Here is a 19,845-nt window from a genome sequence, read left to right as displayed (position 1 = left end):
CTTTGGAGACTTTAGTCTCTAACACCTTAACCCCTCCCCCAAAAAATATACTGCAATCCTGAAAACATAACAATTCCAAATGGGAATCGTTGGTTTTCTTGTGCTCATCATCTGTTCCAGAAGAGATACTCGGCACCAATAGCGCCATCTGGATGTCCCACGACGGTCACATGCTAGTCTTCGCATCGTTCAACGATAGTTTGGTTGAAGAATTGAGGTTCCCGTGGTACGGAGCTGGTACCGAAGGAAGGCTGTATCCGGACATCAGGTCCCTGAGGTATCCGAAGCCGGGAACACGAAATCCACAGGTTACTCTCACCGTCGCGGATCTCGCCGATCCCAGTAACATCAGGATGAGGCAGGTGAAGCCGCCGGTTCAGCTCTACAAACAGTGAGTGCTTTTGATTTTCTCCATTTAACTTACGAATTCTACAGGATTTTCTATTCACACATCTGGTTTTATTACATTTTCATGAAAACTCGCAACTTCATATTAATATTCACGAATATTTTAATTAGCATAGAATTCAGTGTACACCATATGTCATATTCATTTATCACGAGTAGACACGGACTGATCATAAATACTAGACGTTTCCTCCACCAATTTTTTAGTTTTAAAAGCTGAAAATACCCATATCACCAAATTGTTTTTATGTTATTTAAAAAAAAAACCTCTAACCGAAACTTGACCTACTTGACCACTGGATATGAAAATACCCATATAACAAAATTGTTTGTATATATTTTTAAACATAAAACCTTAGGGCAACTTCACCTAACCTAACATTTTCTCGGACCTACGGTACTAGAGTGGATAAGAAAATAAATACGTCTATAAATTATTGAGATGTATTTCTAAAATAAAACAAAAATCAATACATGCAAACCAAAAAGAGACATTGAGATAACGTGTAGTCATACGTTATCTCTTTCGCACCCATTGTAATACCAAAACTACTCGTTAGTGGAGATACCAGTTTCCATCATAGATCGTTGTGACCTCGGATTAGGACGTACACTAAACTCTGCTCGCGGTTGTTTCATATTTACTCGGTGGTTAACTCTAGTTGGGACATTATAGCAAATATTGTCACGCGTTGCAGATAGTGTTAACACCTAACCCGATTATGAAAATTCTATAATGATAATTAAATATTACAATTAGAGATTCACTATTATTTAGTTTTTATCAAAAGATGACAGCTGTCATTTTCCAACTCAAGATCTTTGTAGTTATACCAATTGCTGACACAAGGTGACAGCTGTCATTTCGCGATCCAACATGTTTCTTTGCTGTTATAACAATTGCTAGCAACAACTCAGCCATCAGTGCGGAATTAATTACTGCTCTCGTAGCTCTCAAAGTCCCACTGCCTACCTCCATCCCTCTTTTGATTGCATCAGGGAATCGTGACGTGTATTTGGCCCTCTCGGAATTTTCAAGAAGGTCCAACATTTTGATCTAACGTTTGCATAATTGGTTACAAGACTTCTCTCCTACTCTGTCTGTTTGATTGCGGTCCTATCATAAGCACACCATCATCAATTCCGAGACTCAACCTAATCCAGGTGTACAGAACCGCAGAGTCCCGGTTTGGCAATTGTTTATATTACTTTCCTATGTTATATGTTACATTTAGTCCATACTGAGCACGCGGCGGAAACTGGCGAATAAGAAGAGAACAATTGCTAATAGTATTTCACCAATTCTTCTTTTTGACAGAAGATGACAGCTGTCATTTTACGATCCGTATATAGAAGTTAAGCTATGGTCCAAGTTCAGCTAAAAATGAGATAATTTTATTAATCTAATTGAGATATGTTTTAAACAAAACTTATCAAATGTTAAAATAATTCTGAACGTTATTTATTTAGTGAATTTAAGCAACGTTGGCATTCGAGCTAATGGTTTATAAATAATAGCTTTGTTTTTGATATTTGCTTCGTGGAAGTTTATTGCGAACATTCGCTGCCGTCGGTCCCTTTCTATCATTGCTATAAAGTTTCAAGGACCTGAGGATTGGATTGTGGCGGTGGGGTGAGGGGGGTTGAGATTAAGAAGTTTCTTCCTTCATCGGTTCAGTAAAAGTTTAAATATTCAGAAGCCGACTTCAATTGCCAGCTGCGACTCGATTTACAAATTTTGTTTTACTTTAATGCAACTATATTTAATATAACAACCATCGCATGATGAATTCGATCTTCCGATTCGTTGCATTAATTGAATGGTTTGGGATATTTCAATTGTAATAAATCAATTTTATCACCTCATCAATACTTTATTCTACGCTCCATTTTCAACAGCAAAAGTGCTGTCCAAGTATAAAATTAATAACGAGTTGAAGAATGGCCGGACGGAAACTGCGGTCCGTTACAATAAAAGATGTAGGGATTTTGTGCCACGGGGAGTTGGAACAAAAATAAACTTTGCGCAGAGAATGGATTAATAATATCCAGGAGTAATAACGAACAAAAAAGTTAGAGGAAAGCGAGCGTCGACTCGCTTTTATATCGGATTTTACTTCCTCTGAGTTCGCGCTCCGTATACATTAATTAATTCGGTCAATTTGTTAGTCAAGACGAAAGAAACTTAAGTAAATTGACTATGGGAAAAAAATCTTTTCTACAGTAATAAAATTGCAGGATTAGGAAGAAAGCACAGAAACGAATTAAGGAAATTAATGCGGATGCCGCATTGCATCCACAAGATATTTATTCTAGTTTAATTGTAGAAACTAATAGTTTTATTTATTTTTTTTGTTCTTTTTCGAGCATTAATTTGATCGTGAATTACAGCCAAATGGTTAAAACCACAGTAATGTATGAATACTCATCACATTTCTCAAACACCCAGCTTTCATATGAATTTCATTTATTCTTATAATCTATTAAATTATTGAAAATATGTCTTTTAGTTTTTGAACTTTAATTCAAATAAGTTGAAAACAAAGTTTCAGTAAAATAGAAATGAGGTCTTTATGAAAATCCAATATTTTGAATTTCATTCCAAGTCTTGTTATTTTGCGCACACAATTTACATAAGTTCTTTGTTTGTTTCAGGGAATATTATTTCACTGCAGTCTCTTGGATCAGCCTTACGGAGATTTCTGTGGTCTGGTTGAACAGAGCCCAAAACCTGTCGATCGTGTCCGTATGCAAAACACCCACCTGGCACTGCGTCGAGGCAAGTACCACCACCACCTACCACTAAAACAGCAAAAACGTATTTCATTCAAATTTATTCAATTATACGAAATATATCTCAAATAAAAATCAATATCTTTCAACGATTTCTCGAACACAAAAACAAAATCATAAAATGTATAATTTGTGCAGAGCAATAGATAAAAATTACTTATTCTATAAAAATTATAGATAGTTTAGAATTGAAGGTAGAAATATATTAATAAAAATCTACAGCAAATTACTCTCAGAATGTAACTTGTAATGTTGTCTTTCGATGTACTCGTATCATGTTTACTCAACTTGCAATCAATCTACTTCCTGTAGCAACGGATGTAAAACGAAATACTGATACTTCAAATCGTTATAAATACAAATAGAGTGCACTTATTTACAAAATGATCTATTTCACTTTAACTACTTTTGTTTATCTAGAAAATATAAAAAACCCATAAAATGTATTTGTAATTTACAGTTTCACGGAAATTGATGAAAAGCAATAAACAAATTATTTGTAAAATAATATATTGTATTAATTGTCCGCATATATGAATTTAATTAAATATATAATTAAAAAATTAAATTGCTATAAAAATGCATGAAAAACAATAATAATAATTTATATATATACAGTGCAACCTTGCTTAACGAGTATTTCGCTTAACGAGCAAAATGAATTGTAAGAAAAATGACTTGCTTAACGAGCGACGTTTCGTATAACAAGTGACGATGAGAAGAGAAGCCCCGGATTTTGCGACTGCTACATCATTTTTAAAACTTGTGTATACATATTATGTGTATTTTTTGAATAAGTTTCACTATATTTCGAGTATTTCACTATACAAGTAAAAATCTAAAAATTTTGGAACGGATTAAACTCGTTAAGCGAGACTCCACTGTACTAACAATTGTACTTTTATATTTAATTAATTAATATGAGAAAGTTAGTAAAAAATTGAAAATTAATACATACAAATTGAAACAGTGGCAATTTACATTTGCTAACAGTATTTGCCGACGTAACGAGATCACGAGTTTGTATAAATGGGGTGTCGGATGTAGGGGAGAAGTTCAAAGAAAAAAAATAAGAAAGTAAAACGAGCGTAAAATGTGCGAAAAGTGGTAGTTTCGGCTGTCGCGATGTCCGCGATGGAACGAGATAGTGGGTTTCGGTTGGTTGGGGGATGCATGAAAAGACAGTGCGATGTGGAAAATAGACTTGGTCGTGTCATAAAGTGGCAGATTTATTGCAGGAATTTATCTATAAATTGTCCACTTTGAATGCATTTAATTTACGACCTAATAAAGTTCGTCGAGGTGCAAGAACGGCTGAAAATCACCATGGAAATAATATGCATGAAATATAATGGCCATTGAAATTTCACGATTCACATACCATGGGTGCCATATTTTTTTTTATTTAGGAAACAATTGAATGCAGACAAAAGTGCCGCAGTGTTCACAATGAAGTACAAAATCATCCTAAATCTACGGCTAATAAATCAATATTTATTATTTATGTAAAACGAAAAGTCTGCATTAACAATAAATATATCTAGACTACTTTATTTTTTTTTTACTATATACTCGATTTTCAATGCAAACGACGAAATGAAATTACATTTACACAAAGTTACTATCATTTAAGCTCGTATTTCGAATACGAACATTCTAATCTAGTTTTGATTATAACATAAGTTGCAACGTGGGTAGTATTAATAAATAATACATTTAGTATTTGAGATAAGGTTAAGTATAAATTGGTTCAAACTGTGTTTAAGATTTGAAATTCCGATAATACAAATCTAATTAAGTATATGAATATGAAATGTGAGACTGGCTGGATTGTAATTAATATTTTGCTACATTTCAGACGCAGCGAGTGTCTGGAGACGGCGAAGGATGGGTGGATATGGGCGATAGTCCGCTGTTCAGCCCAGACGGCGCACACTATATAACAGTTGCTCCGGTCAGGGACGGCAATGCTGGATACTTCAGACACGCGATGGAAGTCAACATCATGAAGAGGCGAACCCTGCCATTGACACACGGTCGCTACGAGGTGGTTCGCATTCTCGCCTGGGACCATTCGAACGATGTCATGTGAGTTGCTTTCCACTTGGGATTATTGCTAAACCATATCTTATCAATGTTGACCCTTTCCTCAGTTATTTCCTGGGAATTCCCCAGGGTAAACCGGGTCAGCAGCATCTGTACAGAGTGGCATCAGTGCCACCGCGCTCCGGCGCAGCCCTTCAGCCGCCCGTCTGTTTGACCTGCGTCCCGGAACCACCTCCATCGCAGCCACCATTCTACATCGAAGACATCCCAGTCATCACGAAAAACAAGCAATGGGATGACGAATGGGCTGACGATGATACGGTGATGACTACACCGCCACCGCGAAAGAGGAAAAATAAGAAGCAACAACAGCAGAAGCCGCAGGATGTGGAGCCTCCGTGCCTGTACCACAATGCCATCTTTAGCCCAGGTTCAGCCTCGTACTACGTCCTGGAATGTCTGGGTCCCGGAATTCCAACAAGCACTCTCTACAAAGCCAGTCTTCCGAAACCCAAGATACTGTACTACCTGCAAAACAACACGGCGCTTCGTGAACGCGTCTCTAAGATGGCCATGCCACAGATCAAATCGTTCGCCGTTCAGATATCTGATGAGCACGAAGCGTACGTGCGTCTGATCCTTCCACCTGGACTTCGAGAGGACGAGATCACCAGATATCCTCTCATCGTCCAGGTGTACGGTGGTCCCGGCAGTCAGCTGGTAACTGAACGGTGGCGAATCGATTGGAATACTTACCTTACGGGAAATAAGGATTACATTGTTGCGCAGATCGATGGTCGTGGTTCGGGAGGCCAAGGGCACAAACTGTTGCATCAGGTTTACTACAAGTTGGGCACCGTCGAGGTGTCCGATCAGATCGAAGTCACCGAGTAATTGCTTTTCTTTCTTCTTCTTTCATTCACTGAACTTTTTTCACTTGAGGTGTGAAACTATTAACCGCTTTTCTCATTGACAGGTACCTAAGAGACAATCTGCACTACGTTGACAAAAGACGCGTCGCCGTTTGGGGCTGGAGCTACGGCGGATTCGTGGCAGCTCTCGCCTTGGCTAGTCCCAACAACGTTTTCCATTGCGCCATCTCCGTTGCTCCTGTTACAAATTGGAGATTATATGGTTTGTGCTTATTAATTTAAAATAATTACGAGTTTCAAAATCAATAGGGTACTTTACATAATTGATAGTACGTGAGATATCGGGTCAATATAAAACAAGTATTCATAGCATTTGAAATGAATATCATCTTATCCAAAATAATTACCTCTATGAAACTTCTTAATAAAACAAGTTATTAATTTATTTACAAATTATTATTAATATCAAAAATACTTTTAGATTCTGCGTATACAGAGAGATACATGGGTCTTCCGAATGTGACTGACAACTACAAAGGTTACGACGAAGCTGATATTAGCAAGAAAGCCCATTTGCTAAAGGATAAGATGTTCTACCTGGTGCACGGTTCTGCCGATGATAACGTGCACCTGCAACAATCCATGGCACTGGTGAAGGCGCTTTCAGAAGCGGGAGCTCTCTTCCGGCAACAGGTGAACCAATCGCATTATCCAGACAGAATCAACTCTTTAATACTAATCCTAAATCTCAGGTTTATCCGGACGAGAGCCACGGCTTAGGTGGCGTTAAGAAGCATCTGTACAGAAGCATGGGTCAATTTCTTGATGATTGCTTCAAGAAACAGGTACCACCTGAGACCAAAGCCGGTCTTCTAAACGGCGGTGAATAGCAAACGTCCTTCCCGTGCGATCCAGACATTTCCACCCCTTGATCCCTTCTGCAGATCCTGTACATAAATAATACACCCACCAATCATTTTTTTTTCTTTAGTTTCCGTTAGTAATTAACGGATTAGTGTACATAGCGTTTGTATATATCTATACCCTTGATTTCGAAGAAGAAAACTGTACAATCCAGCTCGCAATCTTTCATTATTTACACAAGTAGAGCTTCACGGATAGCAATTGAATGTCGTATATAAATATATAGTACATAGTTATTGACATCCAGCGGATTTTCGGGTGATCAAGTGATGCAAGTGCCAAATTTTCGTGTCGCAAATTTATACTTGTAGGTATTACATTCAAATCGCAATAATTCTCGTACTCTCTCAGGTAGCAATCTGCAGAAATATACACACGTTCACTTACACCAATAAAATCAGTTGATGCAACAATCCAGTATTAGAGATCTTAAGAACATATCGGATTCGTGTTGGAACACATATGGCATGAAAGTGGATGAGCGCAACAGAGTGAGATTGAGTGAAAAACGTAGCTACAATTAGGTTTTACTATTAGCTGCAAACAATCTTTAATAATAATTAATAATAATAAAATACAAATGATCTTAATAAGAATAATAATTAGCGAATGACCAAAAAAAAATTACTAATAATTAATAAAAAAAAAATAATCGCGAGTAGTCTAGTAAGTGTAGTTTGTAAGGTTATTTTCCTCGAAGAAAAAAAACAATATTAGAATTCAAATAGTTAACTATTTTTTAGAATCAATAGGATAAATCTTTTTTCCAAATCTAAATGATGATGACGGCGATTTCTTATGTAATAGGAAACTATTATTAACGTTGTATGTATATGGGGTCCAATTCTATAGATTCCAGAACTTCCGTTTTCGGACGAATCGTAGCGGATTTCTAAATTACTTTGACCCAGACGAATCGATCGTAACAAAACAAAAATTATAATAATAATAATAATAATAAATAAAATTGAAGATGAAACAAACATAGAAATGTTCGTTGAAAAGAAACAAAAAAAAACTCGTCACAATGGCTGTAAATGAATATAATCATAATATTCTCGTACATCGTTAAATTGAAAAGTCTTTTAACTATTGTCAGTTGTATTGACGGTTAGCATTTTTCATAATAGTTAAGAATTTAATGAAATGCAACCGTTAATATAACTTGGGAAGCGTTGAACCTTATGGGTAATGATCAATCTTGATGGTTGGTTGTGATTGAAAGAAGATGGTCACGGCTCAGATTTTATTCAATTTCCCACACACACAAAACAAGTAATACATTTTACATTAAAAAAAATATATATATATATAGAGAAAAATCGTTTTCTTGTTACCTGTTCTCCTTTAAGAGTCTAACAATTAAAGACACCATTTAGGATATATTGTGATATATATGTATTTGGAGTTGACGTTGAACGATTGTATCTAAGAACAATTGTATTTTCGTTTCGATTTAATCATCAACTCTTCGTTTCTTCTATCCTCGTTCTAAGATACGTAGGCGGTATATGATCTAGTCATTTCTAGTTTGTGATAATCGATCCGAGTGAGCAATGCCGGATATAAAAACACTAAAGTTACAATTTAAAAAAAAAAGAGAAAAACAAGAAAAGTAAACACTTATTATGAGAATAATTAATATTTAAGGTCTTGTTGAACGGAGATCTACTGTGATCTCCACTTTGTACATAGGATATATATATATTTAAAAACAAAAAAAAAAATCTATTTATTTTTCTTCGTCCTTTCCACAACACACTCTCTCCACGAAACCTTCTTGTCTAGTTGGAATTCTACATTCTACAATTAATAAATACAAATGAAAAAATTATATATATATTTAACGATTATTAATGATGTATTTAAGTCTTTTAAATAATAGATTTATTGGAGATATTATTATGTGAACATTTTTGTGTAATACAATTTCATTGAATAGTTTTAAATGATTCGTTTTATTAAACCTTTCCTTTTCCAAATATTTTCATAAGTAAAATTTCCGTTTTGTTTATGTAAAATATAGTTTTGTTTCTTTAAATTTTACTGACTTGAAATAATTTTATATAAAAAAAAAACAAAATGTTATTTCTTGGCCAAACTGAGGCCAAAGGTTACGAAACAAGGATTGCGTGTTGCATTATCCGCATACCACGGAAACTGCTACGGTCCTGACAACTTCCGTTTCCGCTCTATGTCATACGTGATAAACTACTGCAGAGTTATCTTAATTAACTCAATTTCCTACTGACCTCAACCGACCAATTTATACATCGTTCTGTTCCCATTAGTTTCAACTTATTAAGTGTGTATCTCTGTTTGTTTTTGTTCATCAATTTGAAAGGAATCTACAAAAGTGTATCAACTTTTATAGATTAAGATATTTGTAAAATTTTAAAAATAATACAACAATTTTGATTGTAACAAAAATTTGATAATAAGTGTTTTATATTTTTATTACAATATTATTTTAAAAAATATTTACATGCTAAGCAACAGAAAAGTAAAATTAAATCAGTTGTTGTAGATTACTGGAGAGTTTTCTTTGATCCAATTTACGTATTTCTTTATGTTTGTATAAACACTTGGGACGCCCTGAGCTCCGCACTGATCAGAACCGAACGAAAGGATGCCAACCTATAAAATATTATTTAACATGAAGAACTTAGTGTGCTTTTATCAAAATTCTATACAACTTTAGGTCTAAGTACAGCAATAATCGAAAAATTAAAAAGAGACTTGACTGTTGACTTTAATGTATTTTAAAATTTTCAAACCGGACTATAGTGAAACCGGACTATTGCTGTACCAAATGTGTTAATTTACCTGATAATAGTATGCACCGTGTTGGACTAAAAGCGGAGCTCCACCAAAACCGGAACACGCATCATTTCCTTTCTCTCCACCAGCGCACACATTCTGCTCAGTTATCGGTAGAGTATTTCCGTAGACGTTGGAGCACTTCTTAAGATTGACAATTGGCAGATGCAAGATTTGCTGATGAACTGATGCTTCTACATACATCTGATTACCACTTAATTTCAATAATCAAGATATGAACTTACCGGATTGTGATGCACTTTTACCCCAGCCAACTAGGATCCCATTATTGTTGGTGATGGACCATGATTCCGGCAGACATATCGGCTGAGCCGTCACTAATGTAACAAAAGAAATATGAAGTGGTACAAAAAGGTTTGTATAATTACCTGTGTAATTGAGAGGTGATCTGAGGACGATCAACGCAATGTTATTCTTGTACTTGCGCTTTTCGTAACCAGGATGCACGACCACGTGGCTTATTTGAATATCCTGTACAGGAAGACCGCAAAACTCTTCGCCGCAATCGATGTCAGTGTCTGTTGAGTATTCTCCAATCCTCACATTATACCTATATACAAATATTATTACATTACAAGTATAAGTTTGTTCTAATAAATTACAGTTTGTAATTGTCGGCTTTGGCTAAGGCGCAGTGGGCTGCTGTCAGGATGACGCGTTTGTTTATAATGGAACCTGTGCATGGATACTTCACCTCCCCGTTGATTACATCTGTAAATTAGTTATAAGTTAAATGTTAGGTAGTTTTTATTATGGGAACTAAGTCTACTTTTGCTTTACCACTAAACCTACTCACATTTCATGTTCATCTATTCTTACCGTGAGAGGTCAAAAAACATGTATATAGTGAACAAAATATTTTCTCATATTTAGAAAGGTTTTATATACATTATATGCGTTTTGAGCGCATTTTTCTTTTACAAATTACAGGATTTTATAGTAATATTGTATCAAATTTTCATTTTAGGTTTAGTGTTAAGTACAACAATTCTGCTATGATTCAATAAAAAGTATAATGAATTGTTCATGAATTTTACATAATATTATATATACGTTAGCTAATGTAAAATTTGAATCACACAACTAATTGTGCTCCATGATAGAATATCCAATAATACCTCCCTTAGTGCGGCTTCGACTAGTTCTGTTTGAAAATTTCAATAAATTATTTTTTTTATGTTATTTATTTGTATGCGTTTTTAAAGTCCTCAATTAGTCCGGTTTCAAACAGTGCGAAAGCGATTATTACCCGCACTATGCGATGTAAATTTTCTAATTATTTCTTTACCCAGAAAATTAATTTTATTTAGTACTAAAACTAGAACAAGTTTGTTAATTAATTTAGTTTGATAGTGTATATTACAATAACTTCACTGTGTATACACGTGGAGATGATAACCAGGTTGTCTGTTTACATTGTTAGCGGTGTTTGTAGTTCATTATCTTTAATTATCTTTGCTTGTGCAATTAACCGTTGTATAGAACTTTCATATATAAACAATATTTTACATGACAAATATTAATTAATACAAAATAAATTAAAAAAAAAAAACAAGTATAGAAAAATACTTTAATTTTTCCTTTTGTGTAGTTTTAAAGAGCACGATTAAAACAGTGGACCAGAGGAACCAATTATCCGTACTAAGCGAGGTATTACTTCTAACATATATGACATAATACGTTTCATTGAATCAATCTAACGAAAATATTTTATTTGTTTTGTTCTCTTCACAAATGACAAATAAGTTTCGAGATTTGAGAGATGAAGGTAAAGCTTACTTTTGAATCCGATACGAACGGCCCAGGGATATGCACCTATCCCATCATAATCTTGTCCCTGTATAGCTGATTGTCCGCATAATTGTCCATCCACTAATTTATCATGATTGACTGAAGTGGCTTCAGAGATTTGCGGACAACACACTAGACCGGATCCTTGGTATCCGCATCCGAGCGACGACACCCTATCAGAAATACATTACACAACCAATTAATTACAATTGATTACATAAACATGTTAAACGCATTCTCTGTACTTCTATAGTAAAAGATACATATTTTTCTAAGCATTTCTTCGAACAAAAGCAGTCGATGATATCCATACATTCAAATAATGCACGATATTTGCTGAGCAAATGGACAATATTTACCAAAATTAGTGTTTGCGCAGTGAATCGTTAAGAAGGAAATTACCTATTGGATATTACGCATTCATTTTTGATGATCTCCTTCAGAATCGGACACGAAGATATCGGCATGCAATATGAATTTTCTGGACAGAATTTCGTGTTTGGTAATGCCCTTGAAACTCGTTTGTGATGTGCCAAAAGATTCATAGATTCACCTGAAAAAGAAAAAAAAAACAAATTTTAAACGTATATAGAAATTTTGATTTATCGAAATTGTACAAACACTCTTAAATTTATAGACTAAATATGAAAAGTAATAATATTAATGGAATGTAACCAATTTTTTGTGATCAAATTTGCAAAATATTAAAACATTAAAACATAAGAAAAATTGGTAATATTTAAAAGATATTTTATGTATACTTTATAATTTCTGTAATATTAATACAGCAATACCTCGCATAGTTCCGGTAATCGGACTGTTTGAGACCGAACTACTTGAGAAACTCGAACCTTGAACTCGTAATGTATAGACGACTAAATATAAAAAGTAATCATTTTCATGGAAAGTAACCAATTTTTTTGTGATCCAATTTACAAAATATTCCAACATAAAACATTAAAAACAATTTCATATTGATAATATTTAAATGATATTTTATGTATACTTTATAATTTCGTAATATTAATGCAGCAAAACCTCGCATAGTTCGGATAATCGGACTGTTAGAAACCGGACAAATTGAAGAACAAAAATAAAAAGCATAAAAAAGAGACGTATACAGTTTGCAGTTTAATTTTGGGAAACAAATCAATCAAAAACGTTTTTTTTAATGGACTATAGTGCGGCTTTTATCAGTCCTGATCTGATAAAAGCCGCACTATGCGAGTTACTGCTGTACAAAGTCATTAATTTGAAATGTGCAAGATTGTAAAGTAATCATAGTAAAAGAACTTAAATTTGCATGTATTGTAAAAAAAAGTTGTTTGAATAAATAATACTTTAATAAATTAATGTAACCTTTATAAATATGATTATTTTTGCATTTCAGCTTTGAACAAATTTTATGTTTTTTTTTAATAATATCTTAATTAATTACTTCCTGTACTATTTTCTCGTCTAAATCAACTCTTTTTATTAAATGTAAGTTGACGACAGTTTCAATACTTTTATTAAGTAATTGTATTTTCGTGTGCGAAGGCTAATCAAAATTACAGAGGCCAAAAGACTCAGCCGTAATTACAGACAAAGTTATTACCATAATTATTTTCGTTCGAATCGATAGATACATTTTTTTGTTTGTTCATTTTTGTTAATAATTCAGGCAATTGGGGAATGCCTGTATGCACCGTTGATTCGCCCTTGACGCCTTTTATCTTCTTTCCAATAAAAAAGTAATTACCTCCGACAAAAGAGAACCGATTACAAATAAACATACACAAATAAATAAAAATATATTCGAAATGACGCAGCAAAGAGGAAGAGCCCAAATAATTGGGTCGATGTTAAAGTCAGATAGCGTACGAAATACGTCAAATCATAGATGCAAAATACAAAAAAAGGAAAGTTTAAACTAAATAAAATGTATATATTTACGATTTGGTTCATAGTCTTATTAACCAATAGCCATTGAATCATTAGATAATTAAAATATGTTTATGTTAGAACATTTTTTCACTCTCATAGTTGCAAATTAATATTATTAAATATTAATGAATATTAATAAATATTGTCTTAGTCTAGTTTATATTAAATATTTTAAGTTTCAAATATATTTTTTACTAGAAGTATGTTAGCATTCACTTGAATATCTTATGAAAATCAAAATCTTTGTTTTTTGACCAAAGAAAAGTTTTAGTCAATAAACAGTCAACTTACGAACAAATGTGAAATTACATCTTAAAATATGAGACTAAAAATGATTGCTTGCGCTTTTATTCTATTCTATTATATAATTATTTAGTTTATCCGAAATTATTTTGAATTTACAAACATAGTATATAGACAATTTCTGTAATATAAATTGATTTGAAAACCTAAAATGTTTATCAAGTATTTGCAATTATAATATGCAAAAGTAAACAACATACATTTTTTAATATATACTAATTTCTAACTGTTTTTAACACTCGTAATATCGGCGTTAACAAAGGTTAATACGGTTTATACGAAAATCGTTTATTTATATTGAAAAATCTAAATAAATAAACGCACTTACCTGAGCAAAAAGAAATAACTATTAAGAAAATTAGAGCAATAAAGTGATTCATATTTCTATAAATAGTCGGAGCAGGTTTTGATCACTGTAATTGATCAACGATAGAATCGAGATGTTCGGATTCTGGTTCGAAACTGAAACTGGAGAACGCGATTCCAGAGTTCGTATCGCACGATTTTTGCGGGGATAGAGAGAAAACTTTTTGTTGCTCGTTACGTTTATTTATTTTTTTTTGTCCCGTATTTTATTTTTATTTTGCGACCTTCCATTTGGAAATATGCTCATACGAGTGTGACGTGACATGTCCGTTCCATTGGTCAAAACAATAATAATGATAGGTGAGAATTTACGATGACTCGATCAATTTTCATAGTAATTACACATATTAAATCCGAGATGCCTTGACAAATTCGATAATTCTACAAGCTCGTCTATTGTTTTTTTCTTGTAACTATCCCAATCCATGTAATCTTATAACAATTTGCTTACTCAATTTCCTTTTGATTCATTCGCATAATGGACCATTCAATTAACGCGTCGAAAGAAACGCGCGTCGAATTTGCATTGCCTTACATATTAGTTAATTACTTTAAGCGAGATGAAGAAATCAATGGAAGTTGAATTAAAAAAAAAGCTTTAGATAAAACCCAAATAAGTTGTGTAATCGAAACATATAATTGTGCACTTTTACACTGTGACAAAAAAAGTAAAATCTATGCATTTTCCGGATCACGCAATAAAATTGTCCATTCATTATTGAATTTGTCGCAATTTCGCGACGTATAATAACGCTGTCGATTAAATCCACACGTACATCCTGGACTTTTCCCTTCGAAATGCTCTCTGGCGGCGGCTCAATTAGAGTTCATGAAATATTCGAAACTCGTTTGGATTACGAAATCCCTTTGATCTGCATATTGCTATATATATATCTGTAAATATTCGGTTCGATGCACATTCAAAGTGAGAATGCAGTTCCACCTGAATATCCTAGCGAATTTCATATTAGCAGAGTACTTTGACGATTCAAGATGTGTTTTAATATTTTCAGATAACAACAGGTTCGACTTTGATGGTGTGCTGGGAGCTATACAGATAACTGTAAACAATGCAACTTTCGACCCTGACGTGATTTTCCACAAGTACTTCGGATGCCAGGGAATGTTGGTTAACGTCGACAATCCTGCAACGATGCTGAACGAAATTGAATATCAAATTCAGCATCATCAGGATCGGTTCAACAAACGACGTTACCTCTTCATTCCAACCGAAACGCAAGAGGAGGATATGTTTGATATCTTCAATCTTACGGCTATCGAGTTCATAGCTGATATGCTTATTATCAAAGAAAAACCAAACTTTGTGGGCGATATAGATAAGTGGGGTTTCGATGAAGATTTTGTTTTGCAGTTGTACACGCATCGGTTTGTTGGTTACGAGGACACGAACGAAAGAGTATTGATCGATGAATGGTATTCGCGTAATCAGAGTTTCCTCCAAGGTAATTACCTGTATCCGGAGAAAATTTACAACGGATACGGGAGGAAATTCAGGATCGCTACGTTCCACTACAAACCGTACGCGATTCCAGGTTTAATCTTCGAAAATTCAATATCTTAATAATATTGTGTAATAGCTCTAATTTCCAGAAACTAAAGAGGGTACGGAATTGCGTTTAGCCGTTGAGTACTCTTTGAAGCATAATTTGACTTCTGAGCTGGTGATTGACGACGTTGGGGAATGGGGCGAAATCTACGATAATTGGACCGGGTACGGTACCTTGGGGAACGTTCTCATGGATAAAGCTGAAGTTGGATTAGGTAAATTAATAAAAGTATTGATGCAATTTACTTTTACTGAATACTTTTGTTTATTCCAAGCTTCAATATGCACATGGTACCATGAATACCATTTCTTGGACTTGTCAAAGCCTTTGGTGCGCACCGGAGTTACCTGTCTAACCCCGGCTCCAACGTATGTAGCATATAATCATATACATATTGTTCATCTTAAAGAGTTACTATCAGTTTGGCAGGTGGATGGTTGGTACCATTATTTCCGTTTACTTACGATATGTGGATCGCAGTCATCTTTTCGTTCATGGCCTGTTCCGTTGTCCTCTTCCTATTAGAATACTACAAAGCCAGAGGAAATGTCTTTGCCGAGTAGTTTGTAACTTACAATATGAAACTCTGTATTTTAGAAATCTTTATTAACAGGTTTAGAGCCAAAAAGATGCACAGATACAGGACAGGAAGCGACATTATCCAAGAATCGTTCCTTCTGAATACAGCTGTTTACTTGTTGCAACCAATTCGAGAACGCGAAAGGGTTAAAGGCGGTAACGGAAAATACATATACGGAGCTATGTTCATTTTTAGTCTGCTCATTGCTAGTGGTTACAGCAGCGGTTTGGCTAGCAGTTTAACAGTTCCAAGGCACTTAAACCTTCTATTATTTATATATAAATTAACTAGATTTTATTTTATTCACTATAACTATTGTTTGTAGATATGTAGGAGCGATTCGAACTGTTCAAGATTTGGTGGATAGCGGAATTCAATGGGGAGCAACCTCTATTGTTTGGATTTTGACAATCATTGGAGCACCTGAGGTAAACTTAAACTACAAAACATTAACTTTTACAAAGATTATTCATTTGCTTTGTATTGCAGTATAATGATGTGATGTTGGTTAAGCAATTTGTTATCGCTACTGCGGAGACTCTGAAGAAGCAAAACAACAAAAGATTTGCCTTTGCCGTAGAACGATTGCCGGGAGGTTCAAACGTCCAACATGTTTTCTAAATTATATCCACTAATTGTAAACGTCATCAGGTTATTACGCAATCGGCGATTATATAACCGAAGAGGGCGTGAAGCATCTCCGACTGATGACGGAAGATGTGTATTGGGATCACTGCGTTTCCTTGGCGAGGAAAAGCTCCATCTGGTTGCCAAGTTACGATGAGTATACTCTGAGGTTGGCCCAGACCGGAATTGCGCAAGTTTGGGAACATAAGGTATTCAATATGATTACAATAATAATTATAAATAAATATTTAACGTTTCATTGCAGATTGTTATTACGCATTTGAATGCAAAAATTCAGAAAACTGTTAAGCACTTTAGTCAGCACGAGGAGCAGAACACAGAACCGGTGAAATTGACTTTAGGTCACGTTGAAGGAACTTTCGTGATTTGGACTCTTGGAACTTTCACCTCTATAGTTGTTTTTGTCGTTGAGCTTTGGGTCGATAGAATTGCAAAGAAAAAATTGGTTACAGAATTTCACAATGATTAAATATATAATTTAGTACTTTAAACATAGTTTTTGGTAGTTCGTAAATATGCTAAATTAATAAAACCAAATTAGTTAATTTTTAGCCCACAATTACTAATTACTATCTATAATATATAGACTTAGACTATAATATATACTTGAAAGCTTTTAGAACAATACTAAACATGTTTTATGTACAATTTACTTAGAATTTCTTTCGTCTCAACCATTTCTTCAGGTTTAATGGCAATATAGTTATATTCTGTAAAATAAAATATAAATCGATTTATTTTAAATTGTTATACTTAAAAAAATCTAAAAAGTAGATAGTATAACTTATAATTAAAATAAGCAGTATACCAATTTGCATCTGCTGTAGAATTTCATTTAAAAACAAAATTACTTAAAATCTGTTCAAAAACCGAAATAATTATAATACATTTTGTTCTGAAAACATAATAAAAATATCTAATTTACAACACGTAAAACTTTATTGCTTATTTATTTAATCTAATATAAATAATCTTCCTCATTAAATATGATTTTTTTTTAACTTTTTATTTTTATTTAACTATTTCTTGGTAAATTGCTAGAAAAATTATTAAATGATAAAATTTTATAACATGTAAACGATATTAATTACAAAATACAATGCATATGCACGTGTAGCAAAGTTAATTATTTATATTAACTAATTAATGTTTAATTAATTGTACTTATTAATTATTCTTGATTAAAACTAAGTGTTTCTCCAAATATTGAGCATTGTTTAAAGCAGATATCAATTGTGTCAACGTGTGTAAATACTAACCAGTTTTTTGAATAATTATGTTCTAGAATGAAAATTGAAATACATGACGGATTAGCGTATTAATATCTAACATTTATTAATACTTTCATTTAAACTTAGACGCAATATTTATTACCGTAATATATTATTAATGTACATTGTTCACATTAATAAGTCGTTCAAAACATAAAAATAACTTAATTCGATGCAAATTGGACAACATTTTCAGTTGAAGTGGGTTAGTCAATTGGATATGTAATAAAAAGTAAAGATAAATGGGCGCAATCCATAAATCGAGATTGCGTTTTATGAGACATGAGAGTCATCATCGTATTATATCCATTCCACTCGTAATTATGTTTGCAGAACAATTCGTAAAACTAACAAGACAACTCCGTTATTTAACCGCAGCAATCTCCACATATAAATAGAAAAAAGAAAGAAACAAAGTGGTTACATGAGACAAGGCTGAACGATGTTGCTTCTTCAAGCTAACATCTTAGCAAACGTGATCCTACAGAATTACTTTCAAGACACTAGATGTCTTTTGATCTTTTCAAGCAACGACAATTTCAATTACATCGGGAATCTGCCGACCGTAAAATTTGAGAATTTGCATGATGATGCGGTCTTCAATTATTTCGGTTGTCAGGGTATCGTCTTGGCTCTGTCTGAAAATACGGTTGCGTTCTTTGAAAACCTCGAATACCATATACAGCATAACTTGCCCAGATATAATAAACGAAGATACCTGATCTTAGGGGATTTGGAAGAGGATGTGCTTGATATATTTGAATCATCAGCCGTCGAGTACGTTGCAGATCTATTGATCGTGCTCAATACTGAAACGGAGAGAGATATTTGGGGGATCGAGAAGGCCGCGAAATTCGATTTGTACACTCATCAGTTTGTCGGGCCTCGGCCCAATGTTAAAGTGTTGATGGACAGATGGGAATCGGGGACGGGTTTCCAGACAGGAAGCAATTTGTTCCCGGATAAGCTGGTGAATTGTTTAGGAAGGAACTGGACAATAGCTACATTCAGCTACACGCCGTACAGCGTTCCAGGTATGTCGAATTTGCAATGCTCGTTTCGATTTGTAATTACGAATTTGTGCCCAATCATCGCCTCGTGTTGAAAGCCGCCAGAGAAGGAACGGAATTGAAGTTGGCCATTGAATTCGCTAACCACATGAACTTAACATCTGTTTTACTGGTGGACGAGGAAGGAGAATGGGGTGAAATCTACGATAATTGGACTGGTTACGGTATCCTCGGAAACGTCATGTATGATAATGCTGACGTTGGTTTAGGTCGGTTGAGCAATTAATTTAAACAATTTGATTTAATGCTTGTTTATTAGGTGCATTGTACACATGGGCGCACGAATATCTATTCCTGGACTTATCCAAACCAGCAGTCAGAACTGGAATTACCTGCATTGCTCCTAAACCTAGGTATAACAATAAACAATTAAAAAACCCAAAATTAAAAACTTTTCAATTCTAATCTAAGACTGTTTTTTTTTTTTTTTTTTTTTTT

The 19,845-nt window shown here is 34.0% G+C and overlaps 3 protein-coding genes across 3 annotated transcripts in view; 2 read left to right on the top strand and 1 right to left on the bottom strand.

The window, feature by feature from the left end:
• The window catches only part of LOC108559698 (inactive dipeptidyl peptidase 10), a 38,258-nt gene extending 30,269 nt beyond the window's left edge, over positions 1–7,989 (top strand). Inside the window, exons 6-12 of the mRNA XM_017917045.1 lie at positions 121–391; positions 3,064–3,187; positions 5,060–5,289; positions 5,355–6,137; positions 6,224–6,381; positions 6,601–6,812; positions 6,872–7,989. Of these exons, the coding sequence (XP_017772534.1) occupies positions 121–391; positions 3,064–3,187; positions 5,060–5,289; positions 5,355–6,137; positions 6,224–6,381; positions 6,601–6,812; positions 6,872–7,009 (1,916 nt within the window). The 3' untranslated portion in view covers positions 7,010–7,989. The remainder of the gene's footprint in view (positions 1–120; positions 392–3,063; positions 3,188–5,059; positions 5,290–5,354; positions 6,138–6,223; positions 6,382–6,600; positions 6,813–6,871) is intronic.
• A 1,545-nt stretch (positions 7,990–9,534) lies between these two features.
• Positions 9,535–12,233, bottom strand: LOC108559693 (venom protease-like). The gene is made up of 7 exons (XM_017917040.1): positions 12,078–12,233; positions 11,664–11,848; positions 10,487–10,595; positions 10,253–10,434; positions 10,109–10,201; positions 9,870–10,057; positions 9,535–9,680 (listed from the first exon to the last, which is right to left on the bottom strand). Exons 1-7 carry the CDS (start codon positions 12,218–12,220, stop codon positions 9,558–9,560), a joined length of 1,023 nt encoding a protein of 340 aa, XP_017772529.1. The 5' UTR covers positions 12,221–12,233; the 3' UTR covers positions 9,535–9,557.
• A 2,968-nt stretch (positions 12,234–15,201) lies between these two features.
• Positions 15,202–17,535, top strand: LOC108559691. The gene is made up of 9 exons (XM_017917038.1): positions 15,202–15,823; positions 15,882–16,052; positions 16,113–16,206; positions 16,260–16,397; positions 16,452–16,670; positions 16,744–16,846; positions 16,908–17,013; positions 17,070–17,254; positions 17,311–17,535. Exons 1-9 carry the CDS (start codon positions 15,202–15,204, stop codon positions 17,533–17,535), a joined length of 1,863 nt encoding a protein of 620 aa, XP_017772527.1.
• Positions 17,536–19,845: the final 2,310 nt, after the last annotated feature.

Source organism: Nicrophorus vespilloides, unplaced genomic scaffold, assembly GCF_001412225.1.
Source record: "Nicrophorus vespilloides isolate i.1.1-1 unplaced genomic scaffold, Nicve_v1.0, whole genome shotgun sequence".
NCBI lineage: Eukaryota > Metazoa > Arthropoda > Insecta > Coleoptera > Silphidae > Nicrophorus > Nicrophorus vespilloides.
This window is presented reverse-complemented; position numbering and strand designations above follow the sequence as displayed.